The sequence below is a fragment of the Ailuropoda melanoleuca genome, chromosome 5, assembly GCF_002007445.2.
Source record: "Ailuropoda melanoleuca isolate Jingjing chromosome 5, ASM200744v2, whole genome shotgun sequence".
Classification (NCBI taxonomy): Eukaryota; Metazoa; Chordata; class Mammalia; order Carnivora; family Ursidae; genus Ailuropoda; species Ailuropoda melanoleuca.
In genome coordinates this window covers 56,873,583-56,889,171 of record NC_048222.1, presented here as the reverse complement: position 1 = coordinate 56,889,171, position 15,589 = coordinate 56,873,583, and the positions used below count along the sequence as shown (strand labels likewise).

At 42.2% G+C, this 15,589-nt stretch overlaps 1 protein-coding gene across 2 annotated transcripts in view; it reads right to left on the bottom strand.

The window, feature by feature from the left end:
• The window catches only part of SHC4 (SHC adaptor protein 4), a 136,061-nt gene that overhangs the window by 17,455 nt on the left and 103,017 nt on the right, over positions 1-15,589 (bottom strand). For both annotated transcript variants that reach the window (XM_034661005.1, XM_002917545.4), the window contains exon 10: positions 5,125-5,304. In XM_034661005.1, coding sequence (XP_034516896.1) covers positions 5,125-5,304 — 180 coding nt within the window. The remainder of the gene's footprint in view (positions 1-5,124; positions 5,305-15,589) is intronic.

Here is a 15,589-nt window from a genome sequence, read left to right as displayed (position 1 = left end):
GACTGTTTTAGGGTTACAAATACGTATTAGCAAGTAAACAAGTTCTCCAATACGGAATCCATGAACTATGAGAATTGACCATATATTGTTTATCAATATGGAATCTTGGGTGTGTAAAAATTATAAAATAGGAATTTATTTGCATTATTGAGGGGAAAAATACATTCACCTCTATAAAGTGTCTAAAAAGTTGGTAGAAAAAGATATTAACATAAAATGCCAATAATAAGTGAAAGTTTGAGATAGTACTCAGACAAAAATTACTAGTAACATAAAGGAAGAATTATATGTCTATTAAGATATATTACAAAGCCACACTAATTAATATACTGGTATAGAACAAGTAAAGAGGGCAATAGAAAAATATAATAAAGTCCCAGAAACAGATTCACATACATAGAAAGAATCTAGTCTAATGGAGAGTGACATTAGAGAAAGAGGAAATTATTTAGTCAATGGTGATTGCAAAACCGGATCACTTACATAGGTAAAATGAAGTTAGACCCCCCTACCTCATAGAAAATATAAAGTTCATGTGAGGTAAATATTTTATTATGGAAATAAAACTATAAAGCCAATAGAAGAAAATATAGTATAAGCCAGATAAATAAGAGAAAATTTAATTGAGAGTAGAAGGAGAGCATAAAAAAGAAAAAAAAAAAGAAAATCAATGAAACAGAAAATAGACAATAGAGAAAATGAAACCAAAACCGGGGTCCTTTAGAAAGATCAATTAAATCAATAAAATCTCAAAGAACACTGATCAAGAAGAGAGAACACATAAATTACCAATAACAGGAAACAGAAGGCATCCTTCAGGCAATAGGAGGATAATAAAGGAACACTGTGGGAAATTTCATGAGGAACTGACTCTAAGCAAATAAAGCAGAATCCTACTAAGTTTTTAAGGAAATTACATTGCCAATGAATCACAATCCCTCCTTGTCTGTGGCTTTCCAGGTTCTAAAGCAAACTCCAATTTATCAAGTCCACACCACGGAAAATAGGCTGCAAAAGTGGTGATGCCCCTGAGAAAGGCACTTTCTCCAACATCACCTTTAGATGTTACCCGGGGCATAATGGCGGAACAACCCAGAGGACACAGTCCAGGCCCACAGATAAAAACGAACTAGGAGATTCCTCTCATAAAGGTGAACCAGAGTCCAAGCAAATCATTTTCTCCACCGCCAGCTCAGGGAGTCTTCACAATTACTGCCTGACAGGATTTGGTAATTGCTATGTACCAGGGACCCCTGTGTGTCTTGCGTGCTTCCCTTTTGTGAATATAAGTCTTTTATTGTGGTTATCTTATCCCTCTTTTCAGCACTAATTTTGGGTGTGGGAGGGGACAGACAACTTGGCAAATAATAAGGATCCCCATCCAATCTTGATCGAGAGGACTTCACATGATCCAGATGTCATGGGCTTTAAGCTGGATGCTCTAATTGTACAAGATATTTGCAAGGTCTCCCTTTGGGAGAGGGCAAATACGTTTTATGTGAAAAGAACAGCTCATGGATATTTGCGCAGGCAGTTTAGTTGTGCACCGATATCTGTTCCCCCTTGCATGACGTTATAGGGTTCCTAAGTTTTAGCTGGGCACATGGCCACCCAGCCAGAACAACTATTCTAGCTCCTTTGAAGTTAGGTATGACCACATGTCCAAGCTGTGCCAATGGCAGGTGAAAAGAAATGATGCCTGCCACTTCTGGATCATGTGTTTTCAAGGAATATGTGCACACTCACACTCTTTTTGCCTTTTTCTCTTCCTACTGGCTGAACGCTCATGTGATAGTGAGAGCCCAAGCTCACAGAGCAGAGATCAAAGACCTTAGATCAGATTAAAGATCTCAGACCATACTGAAACTCTTAGACCAGAGATGGAACACCTTAGACCAGAGATCGAAGCCAGGTGTTGAGAATGGCAAAGCATTCCTACCAGTCCTGTACCACCAATCTGTGGGCTACTAGGTAAACTTCAGTCTTTTTTACACTATTATATTGGGGGGGAGGATTCTTTGTTATGACTGCTTATACTGAAACAATTAATTAACACAAAAATTAGATTGTATCCATATTAGTAATTTCCTCCTGCCATGTTTGATAAAAATAAAGATTGTGTTGAGCGGCTCCTACATTGATGGTGTGACAGGGTGGACTGAGGAGCCGGGAGGCATGCTTGAGAGATACTAGGTTCGTGTCTCTAGATCTGTCTTTGTTTTGTTTTACTGAACTAATCAGTAAGCTTTTGTCTGGAAAAGGGAGGCTAAGTAGGTCTAAAGAAGCTACTGAGGATGTTTGAGGAAGTAAGGAAACAAACAGAAGGAAACATTAAGGAGAAAAGGTTAAAAAGCGTATTTAAGACATTTTGCAGGAAAGCATGTACAAAGTTATCCCTACTCCATCTTACTTCATTTTTATTGAATCAATACTATTTATACTTTTGGAGTTGGAATTAATTTTTTTGGAGAGAGCAATGGTAGCAAGAAGCCCAGGAGGGCTATGGTACATTAAAGCTAGTAGGAAATAAAGAGTGAAAAAGTACCAGAAGACTAAATTATTAAACACGTTGCCACCAATACAGGGAGAGGCAAAAGAATGAAAAAAGAAGGCTATAATCCATGAAAACGCATTTTGACAGTACAATTTGGGACAAAACTGGCCTTATTTACTTTCAGCTAATGACAGGAATGCTATTATAGATTGATTTTTACCTTGAATTGTCTATGGCAGAAGGCAAAGTTTCTTTGCTTAAATTATACAGATTTTCCCCCCATGCTATGCCTTTTATTCCCATGACATATTCTTTCCATAAGTGGAAGCCTGTATCTCCCACTGTCCTCCACCTATTTTGCCCATCCCCTCAGCCCTCGTCCCCTCTGGCAACCATCAGTTTTTTCCCATGTATTTATAGGTCTGACTCTGCTTCTTGTTTGATTGTTTATTCATTTGCTTTCTTTTTAGATTTCACATATGAGTGAAATCATACAGCATTTGTCTTTCTTGGCCTGACTTATTTCTGACTAAGCATAATACTCATAAGATCCATCCATGTTTCTGCAAATGGCTCAACCCCATTCTTTTTCATGGCTGTGCAATATTCCATTACACACACACACACACACTCTCACCCCATATCTTCCTTATCTATCCGTCTACTGATGGATACGTAGGTTGCTTCCATATCCCGAGTTATGAAGATTTTTAACATTAGAGATTTTATAAAGGAACTATAGTTACGAATCAATGAATATCCCAGATCACCTCATTTGGGCCAGCCACTAAATGAGTTTTCTAATAATATATTATTGCTTTGAAAAGTCCATAAAATGGAAGCTATCAAGTACATATTCTTAGCAAGTTACTTTTAATACATGAGGTCCAGAAACTTTTTTCAAAAAACTGCCCCTCGAACAAATATTGCCTTATCCACACTAGTCACTGTACAATGAACAGTTAAGTTCCCTGCAAAAATACAAATTGACAGCATATCCCATCATCCATGACACAAGATACCCTCTTTGGTGAACAGGGAGACACACTACCCAGATAACTCTTCAATGAAGGACCAAGTGCCCCAGATGTCGTCAGCCAGCCTGCAGCCTACTGCCCCTTCAGGGTCTGCCTCACCTGCACAGAGCTGTCTTGCCCAAAGGCTTGCCCTCCCTCACAAGACCTATACCTAAAGACTGAGACAGGTGGGATAAAAGGCCCAGCCCTTTGGGCCCAATGTGGGACAACTCCGATGGGCCCCACATACTCTCAGTAGATTTGGCTGAGGCTCTGTCAGGACTGCTTCTCCCTCTGCCCAAGCCTACTTCTTCCCCCTCCCCTCCTGATTGTGGTCACAATAAACACCCCACATGCCAAAGCCCCATCTCAGTGTTTGCTTCCAGAGAATCCAACCAGGTTGTTAGCGTGCCGAGGCTGATCTCAGAAAGCTGGCAGGAACATGGCTCACTTGTCACTTGGCTGGCGATGAGGACCTTTGTTTCTCAGTTTAGGAGTTAAGGTGGTCTGGTGAAGTCCAGACTCAGCAAAATCCCCTCCAAAATTTCATCTTGTCATTACTCACACCAGCTGGAAAGTTGCCTGGAGAGACTTCCTCAGCTAGCAAAAGGACTTTCTGAATGATTGGCTCTCCATCTTTGGAATGACCCGAATTTGGCTCACCCAAATTTGAACCCAACAGACTTTAATATTTTATAAATAGCATTTTTTGGTTTACTACTTTTTAATTGATTGTAGGCTTTTGTTTTGTTTTGCTCCTGTTTATGTATTTACCCTTGGAAGCAATGTAACAGGAAAGTGATGTTTGTCTTACTGTCTTTTACTCATAGTATATGGCTGAAGAAAGGAGCCATCTTATTTTAGTGCTGTAGAGATGACTTACCAAGGAGTTTTGAAATGAGTAAAATTAAAACCATCACTAAGCAGAGCCAAATAATGGTCATTGTTCCTCATGCAAGCCAACAAATTCAAAATTATCTCCTGGCTTTGACAGTCCTTCCTTCAGCAAAAGCACACAACAGAAATCAAAAGTTGGGAGCTATTAAAGTATCTGAAAAGATTATTCAAAATCAAAGTCTGAAAACCTTGAAATCCATAACATCTCCACAATTAACTGTGGTATAAGACTGAGGTAAGAAAGAATCCTTTCTGTTCCCTGAAAATGAGACCAATGAAATAGCCTTCCTGAAAATGAGAGACAATGTAGTGAGTTGAACAGTGGCCCCCAAAATGATATGTTCAAGTCCTGATCCCTAGTCCCTGTGAATGCAGCTTCATTTGAAAAAAGGGTCTTTGCAAGTGTAATTAAGGATCTCACAATGAGATCTTCCTGGATTTAGGCCAACCTAGAAGAGAAAGGAATTGTCTTAGAAGACACAGGAGAGAGAGGTTTGAGACACAGAGGTGAAGGCCATGTGAAGCCTGAGGCAGAGACTGATGTGTCTACAAGCCAAGAGCACCAAGAATTGCCAACAGTCACCAGAAGCTAGGAGAGAGGCGTGCAATGGACCCTCCTCCAGAACTGTGAGAGAATAGTTGCCTTACGACACCCAGTTTGCGGCAACTTGTTACAGCAGCCCCAGGAGCTAATACAGACGGTGGGCAGCTACTTACTTTCACGGTGCCATGGGCTCCCCAGGGGGTGAGCTGAGCTTTGATCCGGGGCAGAGCCAAGTGTACTCTGAAGAGCCTGCGTATTTATGTAGCAGGGGTCATTGAAGAAATCCACTCGACAGCCGTGCTTCATTAACGAGGCATCTCGATGGGACTGCACTCCTCTCTCCGGTGCATTACCTGTAGCGATTAGTTCATGATCACGTATCATGTTTTTACTTTGTAAACAATAAGGAAACCATGTTTGAGTCTAGAACTGATAGGAAGGGAAAAGCCACCCCCATCCTACACAGATTTGAATACTGACTTCTAGATTTGACCTGTAAGAACAAGTTAAGCAACAGGCTTCGAGGGAAAGCACCCTCTCCTTAGCCTCCCAGACCCTCCCTGCTGGTCCCTCAGCTGACCCACTGTTTCCACACCAGACAGGAAACAAACCAGGAAGACCTGGCAAACAGCACAAAGCCGCACTTAACACTGCTCAGGGCCGTGGGCCAGGAACCAGGCAAACACATATGCCATACAGAACTTGAATATCTATTATTTAAACTGCCTTTTTAAAAAGATTTTATGTATGTATGTATATACGTGCGTATATATGAGGGAGAGAGAGAGAGCACGTGCGTGAATGGGGGGAGGAGCAGAGGGAGAGGGACAAGTGGACTCTGCACTGAGCACAGAGCCCAAAGCAGGGCTCAATCCCTCGACCCTGAGATCATGACCTGAGCTGAAACCAAGAGTTGGACACTTAACCCACTGAGCCACCCAGGCGCCCCACCTTTTTTTTTAGAGAGGGAGCATGTACACACGACTGGGGGGTCGGGGGAGGGGCAGAGGGAGAGAATCTTAAGCAGGCTCCACACGCAGCGTGAAGCCCAATGTGGGGCTCAATCTCATGACCCTGAGATCATGACCTGAGCCAAAATCAAGACTTGGATGCCAAACTGACTGAGCCACTCAGGCGCCCCAGACTGCTTTTCAAAAACCTCATTACTTACATTATTAAGAACTGAAAGGCTGTCTTCTCTCTTTGCCCAAAGTTTTGTTTTTCCAAGCTCAGCCTCAAACCAACCGTTGCTGTTTATTCTGGTATTTGATGGAAAGAACTCACCCCTCAAGTTATCTCCTCTTTCCCTCTTACTCTGTTCCCTCCTCTTCCATTCTATTCTATACACTGTGGCCAAAATGATCTTTTTACTAAATCTGATCATATTTTTCAGTGGTTTAAAAACCCCTTAACTGCCTCCCATTGCTCTTTGGGTAAAGCTCAAACTCTTTGACAAGCCCCAAGCAAGCCCTGGTCCCACCTACACAGCTTCCTTCCCCCTCCCCGCCCCGTGCCTCTCAGTCACGACCTCCTTGAAGGATAATCTCCACCATAAGGCCATCTTCTCTGATTGACAAGCTCTTCCTGCCCCTTCTCCATGACCCTCACTCTACAGGTGTCAGTTAAATATCTCTTTTCTCGATAGAGCCTTCTCTGACCTTCTCGAACTACACTAAGTCTCTCTGCTTTCCTAGAAGTTTGTTCTTCACCTTTGGAGCCCATATCACAAGAGTAACTAATTCTCTTATGTCATTTTGTTTAATGCCCGCACTGTGTCTAGACTGCATGTTCCAGGAAGGTAGGGAACCTTCCCTCCTAGCATACGCCAGGCACATAATATGCCAACAAGTAGTTACTGAATGAATGGCTGCTACACCATATTTCAGTACCTGATGGCAGGAAGTATTGTACCATCCAGACGATTCTGTCCTCAGAATGCCAGGACAGAATATTTTTGTTTTTCTGTTTAAACAAGTACATTTATATTTTTGGCCATATGTGCTACAAGATTCCCACGAGGCTGACCTGAAGTGGTGACACTGACTTTCCATTGTGTTACCATAAAATATCAGTCCTTTCATTGTTTCCATCATTAAACCCCTTTAATGTGACCCCAAAAGGACCAACTTTATATTGGATTTCACATCATGATGAATAGTGCTATAATTCTTATAATATAAAATATGGAAACCCAAGGGTACACCAAATGGGGGAAACCCAGTCAGAAGGCTACAGTCTTACTACCTACTCCTTTTCTCTTGGTCGGCCAGCTGTTACACATCACGGTGTCTCACGTCATACTCCGTATGTGGGATATCCGGAGGGAGGAGTGGGATTTTTAAAGAAGGAGGGGTGGTCAGGGCACCTCATTACTTTGTTGCATTTTACAACATGTGACAGTCTCCATTTGCTTGGTTACAAGGATTTATGAATTATATTATCTAGTTTAAACTAAACTAACTTTCGTAAATGGATAAGTGGCTAAAAGATCACTGCAAATAAATCAAAGATTAAAGATCATTCTTTTGTTATAAACTCTTCCTCAGCTGCATTATGAGCTTATAAACAAGACTGATCTAATTAGATCAGAACTTTGGCCTCCCAAAAGTTAAAATGATCAAGATTTGAAATGTGGATTTATGTCTATTTTCTGTCAGTAAATGCTCTAATGTACATTCTAACATACATTTAGATATTATCTTAAGATATTGAGATATTATCTAATGATAGTATTCAGCCACTATAATTAGCAAGACATTTTTTAAATGTCTTTATTATCATTAACTCTAACTTTGAAATTGTCTATTTTGTGTGTGTGTTATAATACATGCATAACATATTAGCATAATTTTATTAACATAATTTTAACATAACATATTAACATAATTTTCTATTAATGTCAGCAAGACATTTTTAAATGTCTTTATTATCATTAACTCCAACTTTGAAATTTTCTATTTTTGTGTATATGTTATAATACATGCATAACACATTAGCATATGTATATATAATTTATATGTGATTGAATTATCATTTATTTAGGAGGGTGTGCTCATAAAAATTTACTGAAAGTAGACTATGATCAAAAGTGTTTGTAAGAGGTCTGCTTCTAAATTGACATGGACCTGAGTTCGAATCCCTGTGATACTTCTTTTTTTTTTTTTTTATAATTAATTTTATTTTATTATATTATGTTAATCACCATACAGTACACCCTGATTCTGATGTAAAGTTTGATGCTTCATTAGTTGCGTATAACACCCAGTGCACCATGCAATACGTGCCCTCCTTACTACCCACCACCAGTCCATCCCCTTCCCCCACCCCCTCCCCTCTGAAGTCCCCAGTTTGTTTCCCATAGTCCATAGTCTCTCATGTTTCATTCCCCCTTCTGATTACCCCCCTTTTCTTTATCCCTTTCTTCCCCTACCGATCATCCTAGTTCTTATGTTCCATAGATGAGAGAAATCATATGATAATTGTCTTTCTCTGCTTGACTTATTTCACTTAGCATTATCTCCTCCAGTGCCGTCCATGTTGCAGCAAATGTTGAGAATTCGTTCTTTCTGATAGCTGAGTAATATTCCATTGTATATATGGACCACAGCTTCTTAATCCAGTCATCTGTTGAAGGGCATCTCGGCTCCTTCCATGATTTGGCTATTGTGGACAATGCAGCTATGAACATTGGGGTGCATATGGCCCTTCTCTTTACTACGTCTGTATCTTTGGGGTAAACACCCAGTAGTGCAATGGCTGGGTCATAGGGTAGTTCAATTTTTAACTTTTTAAGGGACCTCCACACTGTTTTCCAGAGTGGCTGTACCAACTTGCATTCCCACCAACAATGTAGGAGGGATCCCCTTTCTCCACATCCTCTCCAACAATTGTTGTTTCTTGCCTTGTCTATCTTTGCCATTCTAACTGGCGTAAGGTGGTATCTCAGTGTGGTTTTGATTTGAATTTCCCTGATGGCTAATGATTTTGAACATTTTTTCATGTGTCTGTTAGCCATTTGTATGTCTTCATTGGAAAAGTGTCTGTTCATATCTTCTGCCCATTTTATGATTTGTTTATTTGTTTCTCGTGTATTGAGTTTGAGAAGTTCTTTGTAGATCTTGGATACCAGTCCTTTATCTGTGGTGTCCTTTGCAAATATATTCTCCCATTCCGTGGGCTGTCTCTTAGTTTTTTTGACTGTTTCCTTGGCTGTGCAGAAGCTCTTTATCCTGATAAAGTCCCATAAGTTCATTTTATCTTTTATTTCTCTTGCCTTTGGAGATGTGTCGTGAAAAAGGTTGCTCTGGCCGATGTCATAGAAGTTGTTGCCTATGTTCTCCTCTAGAATTTTGATGGATTCCTGTCTCACATTGAGGTCTTTCATCCATTTGGAGTTTATTTTTGTGTATGGTGTGAGAGAGTGGTCAAGTTTCATTCTTTTGCATGTAGCTGTCCAATTTTCCCAGCACCATTTATTGAAGAGACTGTCTTTTTTCCACCGGATGTTTTTTCCTGCTTTATCAAAGATTAGTTGCCCAAAGAGCCGAGGGTCCATTTCTGGGTTCTCTATTCTGTTCCATTGGTCGATGTGTCTGTTTTTGTGCCAGTACCATGCTGTCTTTGTGATCACAGCTTTGTAGTACAGCTCGAAATCCGGCATTGTGATGCCCCCAGCTTTGTTTTTCCTTTTCAACAGTTCCTTGGAGATTCGGGGCCTTTTCTGGTTCCATACAAATTTAAGGACTATTTGTTCCAGTTCTTTGAAAAATGTCCTCGGTATTTTGATCGGGATAGCATTGAAAGTGTAGATTGCTCTGGGTAGTATGGACATTTTAACTATGTTAATTCTTCCAATCCATGAGCATGGAATATTTTTCCATCTTTTTATGTCTTCCTCAATATCTTTCAAAAGTGATCTATAGTTTCTAGCATATAGGTCCTTTACGTCTCTGGTTAAGTTAATTCCAAGGTAACGCATGGTTTTTGGTGTTATTGTAAATGGGATGGATTCCCTAATTTCTCTTTCTTCAGTCTCGTTATTCGTGTATAGAAATGCAACTGATTTCTGGGCATTGATTTTGTATCCTGCCACCTTACTGAATTGTTCTATAACTTCTAATAGTTTGGGAGTGGATTCCTTTGGGTTTTCCATATAGAGTATCATGTCATCTGCAAAGAGAGACAGTTTGACTTCTTCTTTGCCGATTTGGATACCTTTGATCCCTTTTTGTCTTCTGATTGCTGTTGCAAGGACTTCTAGTACTATGTTGAATAATAGTGGCGAGAGTGGGCATCCTTGTCGTGTTCCTGATCTTAAGGGAAAGGCTTCCAGCTTTTCCCCATTGAGAATAATGCTTGCAGTAGGCTTTTCATAGATGGCTTTTATGAGATTGAGAAATGTACCCTCTATTCCTACACTCTGAAGGGTTTTAATCAGGAAAGGATGCTGTATTTTGTCAAATGCTTTTTCTGCATCAATTGAGAGGATCATATGGTTCTTGAGTCTTTTCTTGTTGATATGATGTATCACATTGATTGATTTGCGAGTGTTGAACCATGCTTGCATCCCAGGTATGAATCCCACTTGGTCATGATGGATAATCCTTTTAATGTACTGTTGGATTCTATTAGCAAGGATCTTGTTGAGGATTTTGGCATCCATATTCATTAGAGAAATCGGTCTGTAATTCTCCTTTTTGAGGGGGTCTTTGCCTGGTTTGGGGATCAAGGTAATATTAGCCTCATAGAATGAGTTTGGTAGCTTTCCTTCTGTTTCTATTTTTTGAAATAGCTTTAGGAGAATAGGTATTATTTCTTCTTTGAATGTTTGGTAGAATTCCCCAGGAAAACCGTCTGGGCCTGGAGTTTTATTATTTGGAAGGTTGTTTATCACTGACTCAATTTCTTCATAGTTAATTGGCCTATTTAAGAAATCTATTTCTTCCTGTTTCAGTCTTGGTAGTTTATAGGTTTCCAGGAAGGCCTCCATCTCTTCCAGATTGTTTAGTTTTTTGGCATATAGCTGTTGATAAAAGTTTCTAATAATCCTTGCAATTTCAATGGTGCTGGTCGTGACCTCTCCCTTTTCAGTCATAATTTTAATAATCTCAGTCCTTTCTCTTTGTTTTTGGACAAGTTTTGCCAGTGGTCTATCAATTTTATGGATTCTCTCAAAGAACCAGCTTCTAGTCCTGTTGATCTGCTCTACTGTGGTTCTGGTCTCTAATTCATTGATTTCTGCTCTAATCTTGGTCAACTCCTTCCTTGTCAGTGGGTTAGGCCTGTCCCTCTGTTGCTGTTCCAGTTTCTTGAGGTGAGAATATAGAAACTGCATTTTAGATTTTTCTATTCTTTTGAGTGAGGCTTGGATGGCTATGTATTTCCCCCTTAGGACTGCCTTTGCAGTATCCCATAGGTTTTGGACCGTTGTGTATTCATTCTCGTTGGTCTCCATAAATTGTTTAATTTGTTTTTTGATTTCCTGGTTTATCGAGTCATTCTTGAGCAGGATGGTTCTTAGCCTCCAAGTGTTTGAGTTTCTTCCAGGTTTTTCCTTGTGGTTGAGTTCCAATTTCAGAGCGTTGTGGTCTGAGAATATGCAGGGGATAATTTCAATCTTTTGGTATTGGCTGAGACCTGTTTTGTGTCCCAGAGCATGATCTATTCTTGAGAATGTTCCATGGGCATTTGAATAGAATGAGTATTCTTTGGTTCTGGGGTGTAGTGTTCTATATATATCTATGAGGTCCAACTCGTCGAGTATGGCATTCAAAGCCTTTGATTCTTTGCTTAGTTTTTGCCAGGGTGTTCTGTCTATTTCTGATAGTGGGGTGTTGAGGTCCCCTACTATTACTGTGTTCTTATCTATATGTCTCTTTATTTTGGTTAAGAGTTGGCTTGTGTATCTTGCTGCTCCCCTGTTGGGGGCATATATATTAATAATTGTCATATCCACTTGTTGAATACTTCCTTTAAGAATAATATAGTGCCCTTCTGTATCTCTCTCTATGGCCTCTAGTTTAAAATCCAGTCTATCTGATATGAGAATTGCTACTCCAGCTTTCTTTTGAGGTCCATTTGCGTGGAAGATGGTACTCCATCCCCTTACTCTAAGTCTGAATGCATCTTTGGGTTCAAAATGAGTCTCTTGTAGACAGCAAATGGATGGGTCATGTCTTTTTATCCAATCTGCAACCCTGTGGCGTTTTATGGGAGAGTTTAAGCCATTTAGATTGATAGAGATTATTGACAGATATGATTTTAATGATGCCATTTCTCTTTAAAGTCTTTGTATCGGTTGTGACTTGCTGCTCTGTATCACTCTTGGGGCCTTTTTACCTTTATAGAGCCCCCCTTAATATCTCCTGTAGGGCTGGTTTCGTGGTTACGAAATTGGTTAATGATTGGCGATTTTGGAACGTCTTTATTTCTCCATCAATTCTGAATGACAGCTTTGCTGGATAAAGGATCCTTGGCTGCATGTTTTTCTCTGAAAGAGCTTTAAAAATGCCCCCCCAAGCCTTTCTCTCATTCCAGGTCTCTGTAGACAGGTCTGACGTAATCCTGATACCTTTGCCTTGGTACGTGAGAAATTTCTTTGCCCTGGCCGCTTTCAATACTGTATCCTTGGATCTAATATTTGCGAATTGCACTATGACATGCCGTGGCGTAGGTTTGTCCTGGTTGAGCTTGGATGGGGTCCTCTCTGCCTCTTGGACACGAATGCTTGTTTCCCTTGCTAGATTAGGGAAGTTTTCAGCTACAATTTGTTCAAATATCTCTTCTAGACCTCTGTTTTTCTCCACCCCTTCAGGGATGCCGATGATTCTGACATTGGATCGTTTCATAGAGTCAGTAATCTCCCGTAATCTACATTCGTGGGCGTGGATTTTTTTAAGACCAGCTTCTATTTTCGTTTTTTCTTCTACTAACCCATCCTCCAATTCGCTAACGCGTTCCTCTGCCTCGGTGACCCTGGCCGTCAGAGCCTCTAGTTTTGACTGTATTTGGCCCACTGAGTTTTTAATTTCTGTCAGATTCGCTCTCATTTCTGCCCTTAGGGATTCTATATTCTCAGCAACGCTTTCTCTGATGCTTTTTTCAAGTTTACTCATCATCTTGACCATTGTTGCTCTGAATTCCATTTCTGATAATTGGGATACATCCATATGTATTAATTCTGTGGCCGAGGCCAATTCTGTGGCAGAGGCCACAGACTCATTATCTTTTCTTTGCTGGGGGGGACTTCTCCTTCTCGTCATTCTGATGAAGAGAGATTGCAGGGTTGTCCAGAGCCCAAGTGTTGACTGGGACCCAGGCCGTGCGCCCTTGTTTTATAGAGATCTTAGGGATGTGGGCTTCTTCCTTAAAGAGTTTATTTATTTATTTGAGAGAGAGAGAGACAGTCAGCAAGAAAGGGAACCCAAGCAGAGGAGTGGGAGAGGAAGAAGCAGGTTCCCGGTGGAGAAGCCCGATGAAGGACTCCTTACGGAGCGTTGTGATCACACCCTAATCCGAAGACAGGTGCTTGGTGACTGCGCCACTCAGGCGCTCCGGGTTGTGGGCTTCTTGATTTTTCAGCCTGCCTTCTGGGGGAGGGGCCTGCCTGCCGGTACTCAGAAAACCCTGTTTGGGTAGAGTCTCTGTGTCCCTTGCGAGGGGGGATGGGGATGGGCACCCTGTGAGCCGGTATTTCCGGGCTTTTGTTCTCTGGCGGCTTTCCCTGGCGGTTTGCTATGCCTCTTCTGAGAGAGCAGCAGCGGCTGAAATTCAGCCTCTGTCTCAGAACAGAGGGATCGCGGATCGTTCTCCACTGATGTTCTGGCCACTTTAACTCTGTTTCTGTTGGTGCTGCTCAACCCTGCAGCATCCCGGGCTGTGCGCCCCACACCCGGCGTCCCAGCCCTCACTTCCAGGGCCGGCACGTCTCTGTCCTTTGTGTTTCCAACCCCGCCAGCCGCCAGCCGCCCCGCGCGGGCTCCCGGAGCTCCCCGTCTCAGTCTGGTGTCTCACGGGTGCTGACCGCGAGTCCGCCTGCTCCCCCGTGCAGGTGGCCCTCCAGCCGCCAGCCGCCCCGCGGACGCTCCCGGAGCTCCCGGTCTCAGCCTCGATCCAGTGAGCACACCGGAGCTCCGGAGCTCCGTGAGATGCTTGGTGGTGCACGCTCCCGGCTCACGGACTCAGTCTGCCGTTTCCAGAGTGCGGGTCCGCGGTCCGCCCGCTCCCCGGTGCAGGTGGCCCGCCAGCCGCCCCGAGTGGGCTCCCGGAGCTCCCCGTCTCAGTCTGGTGTCTCACGGGTGCTGACCGCGAGTCCGCCTGCTCCCCCGTGCAGGTGGCCCTCCAGCCACCAGCCGCCCCGCGGACGCTCCCGGAGCTCCCTTCTCAGCCTGCTGTCTCAAGCATGCGGGTCCGCGGTCTGTTCGCTCCCCCTTGTAGGTGGCTACCGCTTCCCGGCGCCCTGACACGGCGGCTCCCTCCCCCTTCTGTTTAGCTTCAGATATCTGTGCTTGGTTTCACGGCTCCCCGCTTCGTACCTCGATACTCAGCGCTGGAGATGTTCATTTGTAGAGATCCAGATGTATCTTCCTGCGTCTCAGGCTGATTCCGTGGATATCCCCTGTGATACTTCTTACTCTTGGTGTGGCCTGGGGCAACTTACTTAATGTCTAAGGGTCAGTTTTCATATCTGTAAAATGGGATGCCTAGCTCAAAATACAGTTGTGAGGATTAAATGAAAGAATGTGGGTGAGACACTCACTGAGAATAATGCCTGCTTAATAGTTAATATCTGCTCAGTTACCAATTTATTCATTGATCCTGGGACTCTGCATGCAGTTCTTATCTCCTGCCACCCCTTTCTGTACCTAATCCCTATTTGTCCTTAAAGATTCTGTTCTGAATCCATCTCCCTCAAGAAGCCTCCCCCTTAGTCCTTCCCTCCCCCAAGCTGGGTCAGGTGCCGCTCCATAACCTAATGTCGGTATCTGTTTACTTGTCTGTCAGTCTTCCCCTTGAGACTACAAATTCCTCAAGTCCTTAAGAAGAGTCTAGAACCCATTTATCTGTGTATCTTCTGCAGCTTCAATGCCTGGTATGAAGCAGGTGCTCAAAAGAAAAATGTTCGTCAACTGAATGAACAGATGCTAAATGTCCACCTGGTCTTCCTTTCTCAGCATATTTGACCCCACTATGTTCTGAGTCAACCTTTCGCACGGGGCACTGACTCAACTGCCCCTTACAGAGTATGGCATGAGCTGACCACATCAGGTTTACCATCCCATAGGATTACACAAAAGCATTAATGTCTGTACCCAGTCTCTCGAAAACGACCATTGCTTTTCTCCAACTGCACTATTATATTTAACTCAGCAATGTTGCCTTAAAATAAATAAATAAATAAATATATATGACAATACACATACACACACACACACACATGCACATATATATAAGAGTTAATATATATATTTCACTCTATACCCAAATTTAAAATCCTTCTTGGGTCAAGTGTGTGGCTGAACAAGAGCTTAACCACTATGCCAGCCATTATACATTCCAAAATTGCTTTTTGCCAAGAACCTACCCAACCTGCCACAGAAAAGCTTGGTGGTGAAAAACAAATACATCCTGTACACAGTG